This window comes from Marmota marmota, unplaced genomic scaffold (genome assembly GCF_001458135.2).
Source record: "Marmota marmota marmota unplaced genomic scaffold, marMar, whole genome shotgun sequence".
NCBI lineage: Eukaryota > Metazoa > Chordata > Mammalia > Rodentia > Sciuridae > Marmota > Marmota marmota.
In genome coordinates, this window is record NW_026000174.1 from 13116195 (window position 1) to 13135475 (window position 19281).

Consider the following 19281-nt stretch of genomic DNA (forward strand, 5'->3'; position numbering starts at 1 on the left):
TAAATAAAGTAAAGTTGTAAATGTGTCCATTTACAACTAAAAAGATACATATTTTTAAAAAAGAGCCACTGCTCTTGTTGGAAGATCCTTGGGCTCATTGCCTCTTCCCACAAGGGAAGGGAGAGAAGCCCAGAATCACCCCCATTTTATGAATAAACAAAGTGAGGCCAGATAGGTAGCTTTTTTTGTTTGTTTGTTTTGTTTTGTTTTAAGAAGGACATGAACAAAGTAATGCCAACGGAGGTGACAGGTTGTGAGCGTGGGGGTTGGAAACTGCATAAGGCCAAGGCTAGGCGAAGAAGCTGGGATGTGCTGCTGCTTGGAACTAGCCCCAGAGAACGTGGCCTCTTGTTTTGGTCAGTGACCGAAAGACCTGACAAGAACAACATTAGAGGAGGAAATGTTTATTTGGAGCTCACAGTTTCAGAGATCTCCGTCCATAAATGGCTGACTCTCTCGCTCTGGGCCTGAGGAGAGGTGGAACATCTTGGTGCAAAGGTATAGAGGAGGAGAGCAGCTCAGGATACGGCATCAGGAAGGAAAGGGAGAGAGAGAGAGAGAGAGAGAGAATATATACCCCAAAGGGTTACCCCTAGTCACTTATCTCCTCCAGCCACACTCCACTACCCTGCAGTTCCCACCCAGTTGATCCCCGCCAGTGGTTAGGTCAAGGTTCTCACAATTCAGTCATTTCCATCTAAACTTTCTCGCATTGTCTAATACATGAGCTTTGATGGGGCTACCTCCTGTCCCCCCACCCCACCCCTTTCTCTCTCTCTTTTTTTGGTACCCAGGATTGAACCTAGTGATGCTTAACCACTGAGCCACATCCCTAGACCCTTTTTTTCTTTTTAAAATTTTTTTTTAGACAGGGTCTAAAAAAATTTTGAGACAGGATCTCCTTAAGTTGCTTAGGGCCTCAGGGCCTCCCTAAGTTGCTGAGGCTGGCCTTGAACTTGGGATCCTCTCCCAAGTCACTGAAACACAGTGCCTGGCCGGGGGACACCTCATATTTAAACCATATCACCTCTTTGCTCCTGTTTCCAGGGGGCTGTCCTGGGGCCAGAGGTCAGGGAGGACCTGTGTGGCTCCTGAGCCAAGAGCAGGGTTCATAGAGGGGCAGGTTTCAGCTCACCAGGGGCAATTCCTTGCCGACACAGGGACCCCTGTGCCAGAGGAGTGTGAACAGGCCCGGCAGCTTCTGGGAGGCCAGCTCCATCTAGACCTCACCCTTTATGCCCTGGGGCAGGATGATTCCACTCTTCCTCCCAGGCCAGGTCTGGGGACTGTGTTTGGTGTCTTCCGAGGCTCAGTGCTTCCCCCTGCCAATTGCATCTTCTCCCTGAACTGGCCCCTGAGAGGCTGTGATCGACTTTGGGCCATTATTTCTAGAGGACTCTGTGAACCCAGAGCTGAGCAGCCTTGTTGAGGACAGCATCAGAGGCTGGAGGAGGGCAAGGGCAGGAGGGGACCAGCTCCCCAGAACATGCAGTCACCTGAGAGCAGTCCAGCAGGTGTTTACAGAGCACCCTCTTTGTGCTGTGGGGACCCAGAGGGCTCTGGGGTGCTGTCCAGGGTTGACTGCATGACACACAGTAAGAAATGCTTTGCCCATCATGACATTTTCCTCTGGCTTGATCAGATAATATCCTCCCTATGTTCCCCATCAAACCTGGGTGCTGGTTCAAACCTGGCCTGGATCAGGGGACATTTGTCTTTTTTCGCGGGCATGGGCACTAGGGATTGAACCCAGGAGCACTTTACCTGGGTTAACATCCCCAGTGCTCTTTAGTTTTGATTTTTCAGACAAGATCTCCATAAGTTGCTGAGGGTCTTGCTAAGTTGCTGAGGCTGGCCTTGAACTTGCAATCCTCTTGCTTCAGCCTCCCAAGTTGCTGGGATTGTAGGCCTATGCCACCGTGCCTGGCCCAATGGGATATTTATGATCTTCCCCTGCCTCCAGTATCTGCTCCCAGGCCTCAGAGCCATGCCGTTCCTCTGCCTGCCTTGGCCTAGCCCTTAGTCATCCAGTAGACAATCCTTGCTTGTCCTTTGAGACCTGGCTCCAGCCTCTCTCCCTAGGGAGCCTTTCATGACACCCCTGGTGGGGTGAGCTGCCCTCACTGGGGCTCCCTATGTACTGATTATCCACTGAGCCCTGGTGTCCAGTGCAGGACATAACACAAAGGACACATCACCACGAACAGAAGGAAGATGCCTGGATAGGCTGGGGGATGAGTTGGGCATGCACTGACCAGCTGCCCCAGGACCTGCCCAGGATGGGCTGGACTATGGCCTTCCAGACACTCACTTCCGTTAAGTCATCTGAGATTCCCCAAAGGGTTGGCTGTGGGGGTGACATGGGCTTGGGTGGGTAGTGTCTCAGGTGTGGGTGGAGAAGGTTTAGGGAGAGATGGGCTGGGGATGCCAGGTAAGGAGATGACCCCGAGCCAATGCTCCTGGCCTCCTGGAGTGCTGGGCCAAGAAAATGTCTTCTGTGTCCAGCTGGGCACTCTAAGAAACAGGCTGGAGAGGGACACCAGGACACATTCCATACCCTCTGTCATGCTCATGTGTGCTGGGCTCTGTCTAAGCACTGTCCACACATGACACATTTCACACTGTGCACATTGACACAGACCATCCACCTGTCCTCATGTGGATCACAGTCCCAGATCCACAGATCCCAAATCTAGAATGCTCCAAAAACATAACTCTGTTCCTAACTAACTTTGATATCGAGTTCATCTATCAGCAAACTGAGGCTGAACTGATGTGAGGCCTTCGTTAGCCTTATTTGTCACTCCACGATGGGGACATGTTCTGAGAAGTGCATCACTAAGTGATTTTGTCATTGTGGAATATTATCGTGTGCATACACACAAACTAAGACAACCACTATGTCACTAGGTGGTAATATCTCATGGGACCACCTTCTAAGTGGGGTCCTCTGAAACATTACATGGCATGTGACTTTATCTGTGTTTCCCTGCAGAGGTATTCCTGGCTTCACAGCAGGTGTCCATCCCACAGGGGGAAGTACCTAAAATTCAGAACATGTATCATATTGCCTCACTACAATTCAGAACTTCTGAATTCCAAAGTGTACTTGGCCTACAGGTTTCAGACCCACAATATTCTTAGTAACAGATGAAGAAACACAAATGAAGTAGCCTGCCCAAAGTCAATGGCTGGGCTCTTGGGCATTCTGGGGTGGGCAGGGGGTGGGCATAGTCGCGACCAGGCTGGGTGGTAGAGTGCCACCCCTGGGTGCTGCTGGCCTTCCAATTTCCTATGCTTTTGGAAGCAGAGATGGCTGGTATGGGTGGGCGTTGGGGAGGGGAGGCCAAGTTGGGAGGGTCTGCTCACCCTCTGTCTCCCCCAGATGGTGTGGTCCTGGTGGATCCTGAGTATCTCAAGGAGAGGAGAGGTAGGTTGTGGCCCACCCCCCACCTTCCAGGGCTTCTTCCCGCCAACCTCAGCCAGGGTCTTGCTGACTGCCAGGCAGGATATTGGCTAATCTAACTGCCCCTCCCTGCCCATCTCACTGGTCCCGTTCTGCAAGCACCCACATAGGTGCTCTTGCCTCCTCCAGCTGGGGCAGCCCTGCCCATGCCAGGCTAGGAGACCTTATCAGTGCCAGAGTACTTTTCTTATCACTGTGTCATGACAGTGACAAGGCTGGGGTGCTGAGAGGGCAGGAATTCGGGTCTTCTTTCACAGAGGAGAAAGCGGAAGAGATTGTGTCCAGTCAGCAGGGAGGCAGGGCAGGCGCTGGGCTGGGCTGAGACCTTGTGTCCTGGACACTGCCCTGTACTTGCTTCTCGTCCTCTGCCAGCCCCTGACCCCATCAAACAGTCCATGACCTGTGACCCTCACACATGTCCAACTGGAGTGGGACAGGGAGGATGGAGCTGGCTGAGCAGGCAGCCCCACTTCCTCCAAGGTCTTGAGTAACAGCCCTTCCAAGGGACAGAGCACACCCTCTCCACGGGAGCTTGGACAAACCTGTGGCCTCCAGTCAGCACTCTCGGGGGTGGGTGGGTGGGTGCGGCCCTCCCAGGCCTGTCCTTAGTGCTTCTTGCTCCCCACAGTCTATGTGACACTGACCTGCGCCTTCCGCTATGGCCGGGAGGATCTGGATGTCCTGGGCCTGACCTTTCGCAAAGACCTGTTTGTGGCCAACGTGCAGTCCTTCCCGCCGGCCCCCGAGGACAAGAAGCCCCTGACGCGGCTGCAGGAGCGCCTTATCAAGAAGCTGGGCGAGCACGCCTACCCCTTCACCTTTGAGGTCAGGGACTGCCAGCCCCGCCCGGGCCCGGGTCCAGAGGGGCCGCCTCCAGGAAGCGCTCAGGGTGGGCACATGGGGGCAGCGGGGGCAGCCGCTCTGTGTCACCCAGTTCCCCAGTGTACGCTGGGACCTGGGGCACTGTCACTTACACTACCTGGTAAGTGTCTCTTCTCTGGCCACGGCTGGGGGCGTCACCCTTACCTCTGGGCTATTCCTCGGACCTTCCCAAGCCTGGGTCACTGGTGGGAGAAAGGGGGGGCCCAGGGGTGGCTGAAGAGAAAGAGCCCTGGGTTGTGACAAGGTGTTCCCCCTCAGGTTGGTTGCCATTGTGCCCAGTGTCGACCCAGCTCACGGGGGTGGGGTGGGGGTGTAGGGGCTGTACCTCCCTGTCCTGCCACCTTTCAGTTCTGAGATTCCAAGGTTCGCGTTACACAATTTCTGTTTCCTAGACTCTCTGATTCTGTGCATCTTCCCCGTCCTGTGAGCGGTCGAGAATGGAGGGGAGGCACAGAAGCATCTTTTCATGTAGATGTATTAGTTTCCTTTGGTTGCTGTCATAAGTGACCACACATTGGTGACCTACCAGTTAAAATGACACACATTCATGACCTTACCCACCATTCTGTTTCCACGGGGCTAAAACCAAGGCGTGGGCAGGGCCATGTCCCTTCTGGAGGCTTTAGGGGAGCACCCATGCCCGCAGCTTCTCCAGCTTCACATTCCAGGGAGGCTGCGCACACTCCTGTGCTCTCGGTCCCCTTCCTCCACCCTCAGAGCCAGCAATGGTGCCTTGAGCCTTTCTCCGTCCTTCACTCTTGCACAGACTCTTCAGCTTCCTCTTCTGTCTCTCATGGGTACATCGGGCCCACCTGGACAATCCAGATGCCTGTCCCCATCTCAATGTTCATCTTCAAAGTCCTCTTGTTGTATAATGTAACATTGGTCACATGATATGGGGATTAGGGTGTGGACATCTTTCAGGAGCCACAGTAGACATCATGGAAACACCTTTCTCAACTATTGCTTCGAGGAGTGGGTTGGGCCAAACCCTTTAGATGAAGAATACTTAAGTCCTTGTCTTCACTGGAGGGGCCTCTGGCCCTGGATGGCACATGGTGTGGCGTGTTCTGATGGGGGAGACACAGCCTATTCCAGGGACCCCTAGTCTGGTGGGGGCAGGTGGCCTGTCCTTGGGCCTTGGTCAGATGAGTGTGTGTGAGTGTGGGAGTGTGGGAATGTCAGGGATGTGGAGACACGGGGAGGGACAGTGGTAGATGTGACAGATGGCTGATTCTGTCTTCTAAACAGATCCCTCCAAACCTCCCATGCTCTGTGACGTTGCAACCAGGGCCTGAAGACACAGGGAAGGTAGGTGCATCATCTACCTGGGTCCAGGACTCTCGTGTCCCCAGGTCCCTGGCTTTCTCCCTGGGAGGTGCTGGACATGTAGAACCACCCTCCCTGTTAGAGACTCCTATGGTCTAGACCCAGTTGATCCCTCCTGGGTCAACCAATCTCTTCAGACCAGGTTGCGGATATAGTTAGCCCCACTCCGACATCCCGTGATATGTCCCTGTCCACTGATCCTATTATTGGCTGCAACTGGACCAAAATGTTCTGAGGATCTACACCTGGCCTCACAACCTTGTATGGTGGTGAAATCACCACTGTTCCTCACAGAGGAATCGGAGGCTCAGAGAGAAGCCACACCTGCAGTGCCCCAGGCCCCAGACCTTCAAAGCAATTTCTTTAACTGCCAGGCAGAGATAACAGAGGGCTGGGGGAGACACCGGAGCAGGGTCTGCATATAGTAGGTGTCCCCGGGCAGGGCTGCCTATTGTCATTTCTGGGCAGCTGCTATGATGAGGACAGCCAAGGGGCTGAGGCTGGAGTCCAGGGAGAAGGACCTAGACACACTGGTTTGGACTCCTGGTGATGGTGGAGTCAGGAATAGCTCAGTGGGAATGTTGGTGGAGTAGGCAGCTGCAGAAGGGGGCAGTGCCGTCCGGGGGCTAAGTACAAGGCTTTGGCGTCATACCCAGGAGCTGTGGGCTGCAGGAGCTTAGCGTCCCTTCCTGTGTCCTGGTTTGTAAAATGAGTGCAGGCTGGCTGTGTCCTGGAGACCCTGCCTCTTCCAAGGCCCCGGGGTCAGCTCCGCCTCCTCCACAGGCCTGTGGTGTGGACTATGAAGTCAAAGCATTCTGTGCTGAGAACCTGGAGGAGAAGATCCATAAGAGGTGCGTGAGGCGCTGGCTGTGGAGAGGGAGGGGACAGAAGGGAGGGGCAAGTCTGAAGAGAGCTAAGTCACAGTACCCAGAAATTTGCATGGAAGGCTGCACACTCCAGCCTCAGAGCTCTGGGAGGGCACTCTGGAAGGCAGGCAGGTCATGGAAGGCTTCCAGGGGGAGGTGACCTCAATTGCTCTGCCTCAAGACTCTGCTTCTCCTTTTGCACCACTGTACCAGTTCCCTCCCTCATCTTCCTTCCTCTAGTCTCATCCTCTCCAGACTGCTGGTCTTTTTATTTTTGGAAAAAAAAAAAAAAAAAATCCTAAATTCAGATGGTGTTCAACGCTGAGCATGATGTCTGCAGGCTATCATTTCCCAGTTTTCTTCCTGGGAGGGGATCAGCAGGAGGTGGAGTAAGTGTGTCAGTAGGGGCCTCTAAGCAAGAGAAAGAAGTGGGGAGAGCCAACCCATGTCTCAGAGAAGGGAACGCGCTCTCCTGAAGTCCCCTATAGAGGGAACCCATGTTGGCAGCCAAAACAAAGCTGGCCCTGACTTCATGGCTGCCCTTCTTGGGGTCAAGTCCTGTCCTGCTTCCTGGCCTGATGGACCTTACTTAGCCAGCAACTCTGATGCCACCACATCCAAAGCCTGTTCCTACAGGAGGCTGGCACCAGCTAGGCAGCCTTTCTAGGGAGTGGTTCAAGTTTGCCACCTGGTGGCCACAGGGTGTACTACAGGTGTTTCCATCAGCAGCCCTGGCAGCTCATGGGCATGAGACTGGAACCTTCTCCCTCACTTCATTGTCCCCCTTTTTCCTCCTAAGACCTGAGACTAGTAGTAGGGAAGGAAGGGTACTGTGGGTGTGGGAAGGAACTTGAGCAGAACAAGGGAAAGGAGGCAACACTGAGAGCCACCACCCTGATCCCACCACCAATGGGACCTTTAAGTCCACACGAAATGAAGAAGCACACACAGAAGACTTACTAGTGATAATGAGATAGTAGCTATCGTTTCTCAAGGGCTGACTAGGTGCCAGACATGCTCCGCGAGTGCTGGACAGCTGTGGCCTGGCTGAGGGGTGGGTCCTGCTATTGTCAACATTTTACAGTTGAGGTGGCTCAGGCTCAGTGCAGTGACTCAAGGCCACACAGTTAGGGAGAGGAGGGGTAGGAGTGTGACCCCCGCTCTCTGGTTCCCGGGGGGTGGAGGTGGCTTGTGGCTTGTCTGAGCAATGCCAGCACTCCCTGCATGCTACAGAGATGGCCTCACTGAGTCCCCATCCCTTCCTCAGCTCTATGTGTCCTCACTTCCTCTCGGAGCTCTGTCACCTTCACTGAGCCCCTCCTTCTGTGGGCCTCCGCCCCCCTCACTGAGGGTCTCCTTTCATTGTCCTGCATTGTCCTGGCTGAACCCCACATCTCCCAAGCCCCTGTTTCTTCCTGGGATCCATCCTCTGAGCATGTTTTACTGAAAGGGTCTTCATTCCATGGCAGGCACTGTCGTAGATGCTAAAAACATAGCAGTAAACAATTTAGACAAGTCTCTGTCCATAAGGAGCTTACACTATTAGGTGACATGAGGAGGCAGGAGGTGAAAGCAGTTCCTTTCTTACCATCCTCTTGGGTACCAAGACACAGACCCAAATGAGGTGCTGCCATGGGGTGGCTCAGGGACAGAATGGGGAAGGATGGAGTGGGCCAAGTGGTGACAGTCTAAGTCAGCCTCTCTAGTTAGCTGGCAGTGGGCGCCCTGGCAGCCTCTTAAGTAGGAGAGGGATGTAGAGGTTGCAAAGAAAGGGGATGAGGCAGGTGACCCTGGCATCTTTCACTCCACCCTTTCCACCAGGAATTCTGTGCGTCTGGTCATCCGGAAGGTTCAGTATGCCCCAGAGAGGCCTGGCCCCCAGCCCACAGCTGAGACCACCAGGCAGTTCCTCATGTCGGACAAGCCCCTGCACCTAGAAGCCTCCCTGGACAAGGAGGTATGAAGCTTGGGCTTGGCAGGGGTGGGGCTGCTCCACAAGGGCCCTTATACCCCACCAACTCCCTGCAAGCCAGTGGTAAAGGTAAAGAGGGATACAGAGGGGCCCGTAGACTCCCTGCCATAATCTTGCTTAGCCCTAAGCTATGAGACAGCACCTGACAAAGGCGGGGGACTCTAATCCAGCTGACTGATACCTGCTCTGAGTGCAGGGGGCTTCTCCTCGAGGCATGGACACCCCCTTTCCCTGCAGGCAGCTGCATGCAGGTACCTGGGACAAGATGTGGGTTGAAACCCTACAGTGAGAATTCAGAGCTGGTTCCCTTAGGGAACTGGGCAGCCCTTCTTCTCCTTCCCAGCTCCTTCCAGAGCCTCCTGTGTCCAAACTGTTGATCTGGCAAGAACTGTTGATCTGGCAAGAGACATTCCCTAGTTCAACCCCTGTTGTATACAGAAGTCTGGGCTTCAGCCTTCCTTGCTACTCAGGGTAGATGATATGGAAGAGACTTTCAGAGGCTTAGACAACCTGTCCAATATCACATGGCTGTTATTATAGTCATCCTTACTGGTGGCCAGGACAGGACTGGTGCTGGGAATATACCTTCGAATTCAAATACCTCTCAATGGTCCCACAAGGGAACTGAAAGCTAATATACTTGGTGGCTTCAATGCTATATTTGCATTAATGGGAAGTGGCTGAAGCCCTTGGGGCAGTTGTCAGAATAGCTTAGATTTGAGGAGCTTGGGAGGGCTGTTTCGGGAGGGCTTTTTCCCCTTTCCCTTTACCTAGAACGTGGGTGTCTTCCCAACCAAGGCTCTCCTTTCTTCTCCCAGATCTATTACCATGGAGAACCCATCAGCGTCAACGTCCACGTCACCAACAACACCAACAAGACAGTGAAGAAAATCAAGATCTCGGGTACCCTGGGGAGAGGGTCAGCTTGGGGTGGGCAAGAGGGGACCCTTTCAAGGGTTGGGGGGGATCACTAGAGGCTCTCCTCTTGTCATGATCCTTGAGATAACTACTGCCAAAGACTTCTGAAGCCTAGGGCCTGCCCTGAGCCAAGAGACCCTTGGAGGCTGGTGCCTCAGGCTGCTCATGGCCAGTTCAGGCCATCCCTTATCTCAGGTTTCCTGGGCCCTGGACATGGCTGTCCCTACAGGGATGACCTTTGGCTATGGAATGAAATGGGTATTTCAGAGGCTACATTTTGGGGGGAAGATGGCGGTGGTGTCCTACAAATTCTCCCAGGTAGACTCTGGCTGTTACCCGGAACTGAGCATCCCACCTCGGGCAGCCGGGAATACCCCCTGGGAGCGGCACCTCTGGTTCACGCGCCCTTCCACCTCCTTCCCTAGTGCGCCAGTATGCAGACATCTGCCTTTTCAACACAGCACAGTACAAGTGCCCCGTGGCCATGGAGGAGGCTGAGTAAGTGAGCGCACACTGGGCCTCGGGAGTGTGGGGTTGGGTGGCAGTCCAGTCACAGGCCCAGCTGGCTCTTCTCCACCTGGCGGAGGGCTGGGCCTCAGCCTTCCTTGCCACTCAGAAGAGATGATGTGGAAGAGACTTTCAGAAACCGTCCACCTGATTTAGTTAACAGTGGTAGAGCACTTGCCTAGCATGTGTGAGGCGCTGGGTTCAATATTTAGCACCACATAATAAATAAATAAAATAAAGGTATTGTGTCCATCTATAACAAAAAAATAAAAATAAAAGAAAATGCACACTGCAGTCAAAGAAAAGACTCCATAAACCTTGAACAACAAAACAAGAGCTAAGGAGTGAAAGGAAATTGGGTTGTCGAGTGAGAATAATATGACACTGTACCAGAAACCTGGGTGGAAAGGAGAAACTTTTCTCTGAGCTTCCTGGGAGTTGGGGCAAAGGCCCTGGGTGTACAACTTTTAGTAATCCCCCTCACTGGGTAAAAGGGGTGTATGTGGGAGGATATAGAATAATTGTCCAGAAAACAAAAAATGTCCAGGTTTGAGGAGAGCTGCTATGGGTGAGCGTGGAACTTTGTCCCAAGTTTATTGGCAGATAAGATGCGAGGAGAGATCTCAAGTTTATTGGCAGATAAGGAGAGAGGCATCTTATCTAGAGGAAGTGAATACTCCCAAAAGAAGACACATCTTTTTTTATTTTTTTTCTTTTGCTCCTGGTCTTTGGGAGTGGGGTGGCAATTGCATTGTATGTAGTTTTACATATATGGGGATATTTATTCATATATAATTACAGTCAATATTTTTTGCAACTTAAAGACATTTTAAAAGTTGGTGTGGCTTGTATGATTGCGCACACCTGTAATCTCAGCAACTCTGGAGACTGAGGCAAGAGGATGGAGAGTTCAAAGCCAGCCTCAGCAACTTAGCAAGGCCCTAAGCAACTCAGTGAGACCCAGTCTCTAAATAAAATATTAAAAAGGGCTGGGGATGTGGCTCAGTGGTCAAGTGCCCCTGAGTTCAATCCCTGGTACAAAAGAAAAAAGTTATATGTGATCTCGGAGATAGTTTTTAATGTGACTGTGCTATGAGTAGATCAAACATTCCCTCTTATTGGTTATTTCCTCTACCCACTATTGATAGAAAAAAATAAAAAACAAAGCCGTGAGGCCTAGAATCCTGGTGAAGGGTGCAGTGAGGTGACCCAGAGCCAGAGCACCCTGTATCCCCAGAGGGACACCCTCAGCTCTGCCAATGTGCACAGGAGCACAGGGCAGCCAGCAGGGACAGCAGGACGCTGCTCCTGTGGATGGCCTGCCTGGTCTCTTTACTTCCTGCGGAGGCCTGTGAGGTGGGGGCTGCTACTGTCCTAGTATGACGATGGGGAGATGGGCTCAGAGAGCGGTGACCTGCTCAGCTCACAGAACTTACAAGAGGCTGGCTCCAGGGCTGGCCCCTGTCATCTGCTGCACCCCTGCTGTTTTCTTGAAAGGGGGAGGGGATGGAGCAAGCATTAGAAAAAATGGAACAACCCAAATACCCTGCACCATGGCTAGATGTGCCATAAAGCAAGCGAAGTTTTCATTGCGTAGCCTGAGTGGCAGGTTCATGGTGTCCTGTGGCTTCATTTATGGTTGCAGGCAGCTGTTATTTTAAAGGTAAATGTACTGCGTAGTGCTGTGCTGTTTCTCCACCCCAGGGTCCCTGCTGGGTATGGTATAGATGTGCCTCTTTTCGGTGGCTGTGGTCTCTCTGCCAGAGCCAGGCCTAGCCCAAGTGTTCTCCGCAGTTGGGGAATGGAGGGTTGGCAGAGGGAACTCGGGGCCAGGCTGTGCTAGATGTCCTAACTGGGTTAGGGCACAGGGCTGGGATTGTCTGTGGGTAGGGCCACCTCCACACCTACTTCCCTTCTTTCAGTGACACTGTGGCACCCAGTTCGACGTTCTGCAAAGTTTACACGCTGACTCCTTTCCTGGCCAATAACCGAGAGAAGCGAGGCCTCGCCCTGGATGGGAAACTCAAGCACGAAGACACGAACCTGGCCTCCAGCACCCTGTGAGGACCTGTCCTCCTGGTCTCAGGCTCCCGCTGCTGTCCTTAGTCCCAACTGTCAAGGAAAAGGCTCAGGCTGCCCTCTTCCCTCAGCCTTGTCTATGGCCTGTCCACCGAATCTTGAGTGGTCAGGGAGGCTGTCCCCCTACGCCCATCCTCCTGGGGGGACCCAGAGGACAACACAGTCCACTAGACCTGGCTCATTCAGTCTGTGCCAGCCCTGGTAGTTGGTCTGGAGGAGCAGCTGGAAAGGCTTCCTGCCAGAGGCAGCAGATCCTGACCTGGTGTCCTCAGTCAGAAGGGTGTAGCCTGAGGCCAGCAAGGCCAGAGGGAAGGAGGAACTCCTAGGAGGTCCCAGCAGAAGGGGGACTAGAGAGTTCGGGACAGTGAGCTGGGTGGACCAGACATGGTGCATCCCTTCAAGTCAGGGACCCCTGGGCCATCTGTCACTACTGCCCGTGGGCATCACTGAATCCTTCAAGTCACCCTGCTGTAGCAGAGCCTCGGGGTGTGGGGTGCCTGTTGTACCCTCCCTGCTGAGCCCCACGCTCTGACTGGGCTCCAACCTGCCTCTGCAGCCCCTGTATCCCCGCTGCCAACCCAGGCTGCCCTTAGACCAGCCTCTCTTCCTCACGCCCTGCAGAGGCTGCCCACTGACCTCCAAGATTCCCACCGGCTCCTCTACCCTGGCTCTAACCCTACCTGTCCTCAAGACTTTGTCAGGGCACCAGCCACCTCCTGGAGATGTCCTTTCCTGACCCTTGCCCGCAACTGCCCCCAGCCTCTCCAAATTCCCAGTTCAGTCCTTTCTGCTCACAAGTTACTGAGCACTAAACCATGGCTGGGAGAAGCTGGACTCATTAGTGAGGAGTTAGAACCCCACCCCTCACAGCCCTGCCAGACACTGGCCACGAAGGGGTGGGGAGCTTACCGAGCACACAGTGAGGGCTCTCACCTCCAAATCTGGAACTCAGGGCTTCAAGTTCCAGCTTCCTAAGGGTAGAGGTCACCTTTTCTCACCTCCGCTGGGACCAGGGTGGGCCACTCACTGGACTCCACTGGACATGGTAGCTGAGTGGCCAGGAGAGGGATGGACAGTGCTGTCCTCCACCGCATCCTGCCACCTGCAGTGCCTCACCCATCAGAGAACCCTGTGGATCAGCTTCCCTGTGTCACCTTGTAGGTTGAGGGAAGGCGCCAACCGTGAGATCCTGGGGATCATTGTTTCCTACAAAGTGAAGGTGAAGCTGGTGGTGTCTCGAGGCGGGTGAGTGTTCTAGCCCAGCCCAAGAGCCCAAATGTGGAGGGGCCCGCAGCCCCCCACCCCATTCCTCCTGTTGGACCTTTCAGCTGTATCTCTTGTGGAGGAGGAATGGGGCGGGAGGACTTCCTGTTCTTCTCTTCCTCCTTTCTGTTCCTCTTCTCCTCAGCTCCCTTTCCCTCTCCTGCAGTGGCTCTGGGCCGTCCTTCCCCATCCCGGCTTTTTCCCACTCTCTTTGTCCTCTTCATGGCAGGTCAGGACCTTGCACTGAGTACTGTGCCTGGTCCAGGAGGGAGAGCAGGTCCTAGAGGGCACCACGATGCTCACACACCTCCAGACATAGCACCCACGCCACTCTTGCCCAGGCTGATCTGCTGGGGAAACAGCCAAAGCGGGGGGCTCAGAACCCCTGAGCTGGATTGGGGATTTGTAGCTCAGCTGACTCCCATTTTATAGATGGGGAAACAGAAGTCCAAATGGTTCCTGAACTCTTCTCCTTGAGCCCTGGGTTACGGGCTGGGTGCTGGGGTCCCAGTAGTGGACTGGATATATTTCCTGTCCTACAGTATATAGTTTGGTGGGAGCTTAGAAAAAGCTCCCATTGCCCCATATATTGGGGTACATATTATAAATCAAGTATTAAGGCTTCTAATTTGTTAAAGGAATCCCCCCCCCCTTAATTTAGGTCATAAATGTCTATGGAAAGATTGAAAAAATGAAATAACATTAGACATTAAGTCTCTTTATTATTAAAATAATGACTCTTTGCAGGTGGCAGTGTGTAATACTGACTGTATATTATAGGACCTCTCTAAATCCCAAATCCCATGTCATGTGACCTTGCAGGACCCACAGTTTTCCATATGCTTCCGGATCCCCCAAAAGTCTTCCTTCTGCCATTAGCTATTCCTGACAGGGAGGAAGAGCTCCTTTACAGAGGAGGATCCGGGGGCCCACCTCGGCCCCTGGGCAGGTAGATGCCACATCAGTCTCCCTGAATGAGCAGTCAGGGCGTGCAGGGGTCGGGGGTGCGTCCCTCGGGTCCGTCTGCTCTGCGGGGCAGCAGAGGAGGTGAATAATGTGTTTTTTCTTCCTCTCTGCACTCTCTCCTGACCACTCCTCCTGCCTCCTCTGGCCCACCCAGCCTGTTGGGAGATCTTGCGTCCAGGTAAAGTCCCTCCTTCATCCTGCTTGAGCCACCCCCCTGGAGGGCCCAGAGACAATTGGCCTAACTGGTCAGGACCACAGGGCACTGGGTTGAAAGGAATCTAGTGGTCATTTCAGAACTTGGGACCAGGTGTGTGCTGGGCTAGACCCTTCTCTAGGGATGAGGGAGACATGGCCTTTCCTTAAAACCTTGCCATGCTCTTTCATCCCATTCCAGTGACAGGGACCTTTACAGACAGCAGTGATCTGGGGAGTGGCCACCAGCAGAGCTGACTGAATTCTAATCACCTGATTTATAGGCTGTTTAGGAGAAATGCAGGCCTCGTGGCTTAGAAACTTCTACACTAATGAGAACGAACTACTGGCTCCGTGTTGCTAAGGACAGGTCCTCAGAGATCCAATTTTGTAGACAAGATTCCCTTGTAATTTGGTTGGATGGATTTAACATTCCAAAAATGCCCCCAACATAGCCATTTGGCTTCCCATCACAAGATGGCAGTGTCACCCGTCCTAAGAAATCTTGGTCTAGTTTGAGAGATGACAATAATTCAATTTAGTTCTGTATAATTTGGCAAAGACTTTCTGAACCTAGACTTGTGCCCAGCTTTATGCTGTTCTCCAAAGTCCCAAAGAGGAGTCAGAAGTGTCCCTTTTCCTATCCCTTATGTCTTGGGGGAAAATTAAGGTCCAGATCCTTTCAGCCATATCCTATGTGGTCTCCATGAAGGCTGGCCAATTCAGTCTTCCATTCACTTCCATCTGATGGCTCACTCTTCCAAGTGAACACTTTGGAAGCAAAAAACAAAACAAGCCCCCCCCCCGCCCCCCTGCCACACACACACACATACACACACACACACACACGCAAAGCAGAAAGGAAAGGAAAAAGCCAATGAAAAAGAAAGAGCCTTCAGGAGGCTGAGGCAGGAGGATGGTGAGTTCAAATCCAGCCTTAGCAAAAGTGAGGTGCTGAGCAACTTTAAATAAGATACAGAATAGGGCTGGAGATGTGACTTGGTGGTCAAGTGCCCCTGAGTTTAATTCCCAGTACCCCCTGCCAAAAAGGAAAAAGAAAGAAAGAAAAAAAAAGTCTTATAAGACCCTCACGTTGCCAGGCAGTTATACACACCTGTATTCCCAGCAACTCCAGAGGCTGAGGTGGGAGAATTGCAAGTTCCAGGCCAGCCCCAGCAACAGTGAGACCTGGTCTTGAAATAAAAAATAAAAAGGGCTGGAGATGTAGCTCAGTGGTGGAGTGCCCTGGGTTCAACTCCTAGTACCAAAAAAAGAAAACCCAAAGCAAAAGGCCCCTGTGTTCCCATGGAGGGGAAGTACTGGTTCTGACAGGCTCACGCTTCACAGTTTAACCAGATCTTTTACCTACAATGTCTGCTGGAAATTCCAGTGCTTCTAGAAGGTAGGCGTTGTTCTCCCATGTTTCCAAATGAGCTCAGTGGGACTCAAGGCTGTAAATGAGCTCAGTGGGACTCAAGGCTCCTCAGGTCTTTTGTGGGGCCCACCACTCATATTTGCTTCTGATCTGCTAGGAGTCAGTGAGCCCTGGCTCCTGCCCTCAGTGGGAGAGAAAGAGAGGAAGCTCATTGCCAGGCATCCAGGGAGGGGCTGGAAGTGGGGGAAGGAGCCACACAGATGAGATGACCTGTTGATATAGCATTTCCCTTTTAAAAAATTTTTTCCCCAATTGATAACGGAGTGTTTACACTTCTTTGGCTCTAAGGCTGTTTCCCTTGAGGCAGACTACGTGTTGCGTATGCAAAGGCAAACAGTGGTCCCACAATTAAACTGAAATGTGAAATGTCATTGAGAGGGAGGCTGGCAGAGCCTTTCTGATCGCATAACTTGTGCCCTGACCACTCCATTCTCTGTCCCTTCACCCTTCCCAGCTGCCTTGAGCAACAAAACCAATAAATGTGGCTATGCCTGGAGGCACTCAGGGTTTGAGGGGTGTCCTAGGGTGATGGCACCCAAGCTGAAAGATGCCTTCAGGGCTGCTTCTGTCAGTCTCAATTCTGCTGTTGTCACAGTAGTTAAGGGAGTGAATTATGGAGCCATCACTTACTATTAATAGTTGTATGTAAGAGACTTTAATCTCCTTGTGCCTCAGTTTCCCAATCCATACATTGGGGGTAAATAATAGGGTTGTTATAAGGATTAAATGAGTTCCTCTAAGGAAGGGGCCTAGAACAGTCCTTGGCACAGTCACGCCATGCAAATGTCTGCTTTTTTATTCTGTCAGGAGCAAGGGAGAGAGGCCTTGTCAGAGGCACTGGCCGGTGGTCAGTTCTTCCCCATAGCCCCTCCCCTCCATCTTTCACAAGGCTTCCAGACTCTGTGCATGGTGTAGATAGCCCTAGCCCTGGGCCTTCACTGTGCTACATCCAGATTTCACATTGCCAGGAGCTTCTTGAGGCATGGAGAGATGAAGCAAGGGCAGGTGGGGTCCCATCCAGGAGTTGGGAAGGGCAGTGTCAGGGAAGGTTGGGGTGACTATGGTGATTTGAGGTGGGCAAGGTCCCAGAGCACTGCTAGAGCCACCCCTGGGTACTTCTTTCCCACCCCATATCTGCTGCCGGCCCATGGAATCCAGGGATTCTTCTCAGGACAAGGGAAGTTTCTGTTTCCTTCTGGAAGCAGGAGAGCAGGTCTCCTAGTTCAACTCCTAGAGAGACAGATGCTCACCGAAGTGTGGTGGATCTCCCTCTAACACAGCTCTCCCAGTTCTCAGACGGACAGGGCACTGGGGCTCACAGCCTGAGGCTTGGCCCAGGGCTCACTGTGTTTGGGTCTGTGTTTCAGTGATGTGGCTGTGGAACTGCCCTTCACCTTAATGCACCCCAAGCCCAAAGAGGAACCCCCACATCGGGAAGGTAAGCAGGCCCTGTGGGTCATTGGGGTGGGGGGATTCCAGAGAGCTAGTTTCCTCCTCCACCATGTTACCCCCTCATCCTAGGTCCCTCTGAGCTAGCCTTCAGCCTAGTGTCACCCCTTCCCAAGCTCCTCAGGTCTTTTGTGGGGCCCACCACTCATATTTGCTTCTGATCTGCTAGGAGTCAGTGAGCCCTGGCTCCTGCCCTCAGTGGGAGAGAAAGAGAGGAAGCTCATTGCCAGGCATCCAGGGAGGGGCTGGAAGTGGGGGAAGGAGCCACACAGATGAGATGACCTGTTGATATAGCATTTCCCTTTTAAAAAATTTTTTCCCCAATTGATAACGGAGTGTTTACACTTCTTTGGCTCTAAGGCTGTTTCCCTTGAGGCAGACTACGTGTTGCATATGCAAAGGCAAACAGTGGTCCCACAATTAAACTGAAATGTGAAATGTCATTGATTTTTTACACTCCTAATTCAGAGAGGTTAAAATGTGAAAAATAAACAAAAGCAACAAAACCCCGACCCTCTTAGAGAAACTCACACAAGCTGGAAATGAATCTGTCATGTTGGAGACCTGTCCCGGGAGCACAGGGTCAGAAGTTCAAATCTGCTGGGTCTGCAGTGGGCATCCAGGACCCTCCCTGTACCCTCCTGCCTTTAAGATGATTTGGGGTGTTTCAAGACCTGGGATGAGCTCCGTTTTGCCGCCCCCCCCATCTTAGCCAGCCTGTCCCCAACTCCACACTAACCCCTGGGCACCTTGCCCTCATTGTGTTCAGTTCCAGAGAACGAGGCGCCAGTAGACACAAATCTCATAGAACTTGACACGAAGTAAGCCAAACCCTGCCTGTGGATGTTTGGGGGGCGGGCCCCGGGGGCGGGGCGGAGGGTCATTTGCATATATGCTTATTAACCCCTGAGGAGCAGCTGGTCTAACCCCGTCTGCTGAGAGCCGCCTCTGCTCGCCTCTTCAGCAACCCGCTTGCCTGCATGTGACTTGAAGGACCCTCCGTGCCTGTTCCTCTTCCTCCTGCCTTGGTGGGGTCTGTCTTCCTCCCTCGTCCTTGCACGTCCGTCCGTCCGTCCGTCAGTCCGTCCGTCCATCCACAGCGCCTGCTGGCCTCACAGGGCTGGTCAGGGCCCTGGGCTTGGCTCTCCTCCCGGCCTTCGCCAACCCATGGAGGCAGGCTGCGGGGTGGGGAAGGGTCTGGGTCCCGTTGCATCTGACTCCTGAGGACCCACCAGTGCAGATTTCCCTGCAGTGAAAGGCCTTGGTGGCACCGGACAGTGGCTGGCGGGGGAGGACCTGGGCCTTCTGCACGAATCATCTCCAGGGCCAAGCAGCTTTCTTGCTCCAGCTGCAAAAGCCACCCTCCCTTGTACCCCAGGAGAAATGTGGGATATGGGGACTCCAGTCATACCTTGAGGACTACCCATGTGGCTGGCTCCATGGGGCAGGGGACATTTTGTGGGTCCCTACCTGGTCTTAAGTGGCTGGCTTTTATGGCAGAAAGGAAGCAGCCCTTAGTCCTGCACCCTGCTCAGGTACCCCTTCCCCTACCAGCCTTCCTCTGCCCCTGTGTAGATTTGCTAGCTCCCCTATCCCACCCCCTCTCCTACCCAGGATCCCTGACGGCAGCATGTGAGTGACACTTTTCTGGAGAAAGGGCCTTTGTGGCTTTCTCTCCATTAAGCCAGCCCCACTGCTCTCTGGAATGCTTCCTAGGAGTAGTTTTTTGGGTGAGTGGGTGGGTTTCTTGGGCTTGCTCTTGAGGGATTCATAATACACTGTGAGGATGTGGTGGTCTGGCCTATCATGGTGGGATGATTTCTACCTCTGCCACAGAACCACACTACTCCCTGTATTTGACATGCCTCCACCCCCTGCAGAGTTAGGGTCCTTTCCTAGGCCTTAGGCACGAGAGTCAAGTTCACGACCCTCCTGGCACTTTTCAATTTCTCCAAGT

General features: G+C 53.0%; 1 protein-coding gene across 3 annotated transcripts in view; it reads left to right on the top strand.

The window, feature by feature from the left end:
• Arrb1 (arrestin beta 1) overlaps nucleotides 1-19281 on the top strand; it is a 43371-nt gene that overhangs the window by 17920 nt on the left and 6170 nt on the right. The window contains exons 4-16 of one of the 3 annotated variants that reach the window (XM_048788053.1): nucleotides 3386-3430; nucleotides 4095-4291; nucleotides 5600-5659; nucleotides 6461-6528; nucleotides 8365-8500; nucleotides 9334-9418; nucleotides 9859-9931; nucleotides 11863-12000; nucleotides 13181-13264; nucleotides 14403-14426; nucleotides 17243-17313; nucleotides 18094-18145; nucleotides 18289-18325. In XM_048788053.1, the coding sequence (XP_048644010.1) occupies nucleotides 3386-3430; nucleotides 4095-4291; nucleotides 5600-5659; nucleotides 6461-6528; nucleotides 8365-8500; nucleotides 9334-9418; nucleotides 9859-9931; nucleotides 11863-12000; nucleotides 13181-13264; nucleotides 14403-14426; nucleotides 17243-17313; nucleotides 18094-18145; nucleotides 18289-18310 (1055 nt within the window). In that variant the 3' untranslated portion in view covers nucleotides 18311-18325. Of the gene's footprint in view, nucleotides 1-3385; nucleotides 3431-4094; nucleotides 4292-5599; nucleotides 5660-6460; nucleotides 6529-8364; nucleotides 8501-9333; nucleotides 9419-9858; nucleotides 9932-11862; nucleotides 12001-13180; nucleotides 13265-14402; nucleotides 14427-17242; nucleotides 17314-18093; nucleotides 18146-18288; nucleotides 18326-19281 lie in introns of those variants that run through there. The other 2 variants (XM_048788050.1, XM_048788052.1) reach the window with 2 other exon arrangements.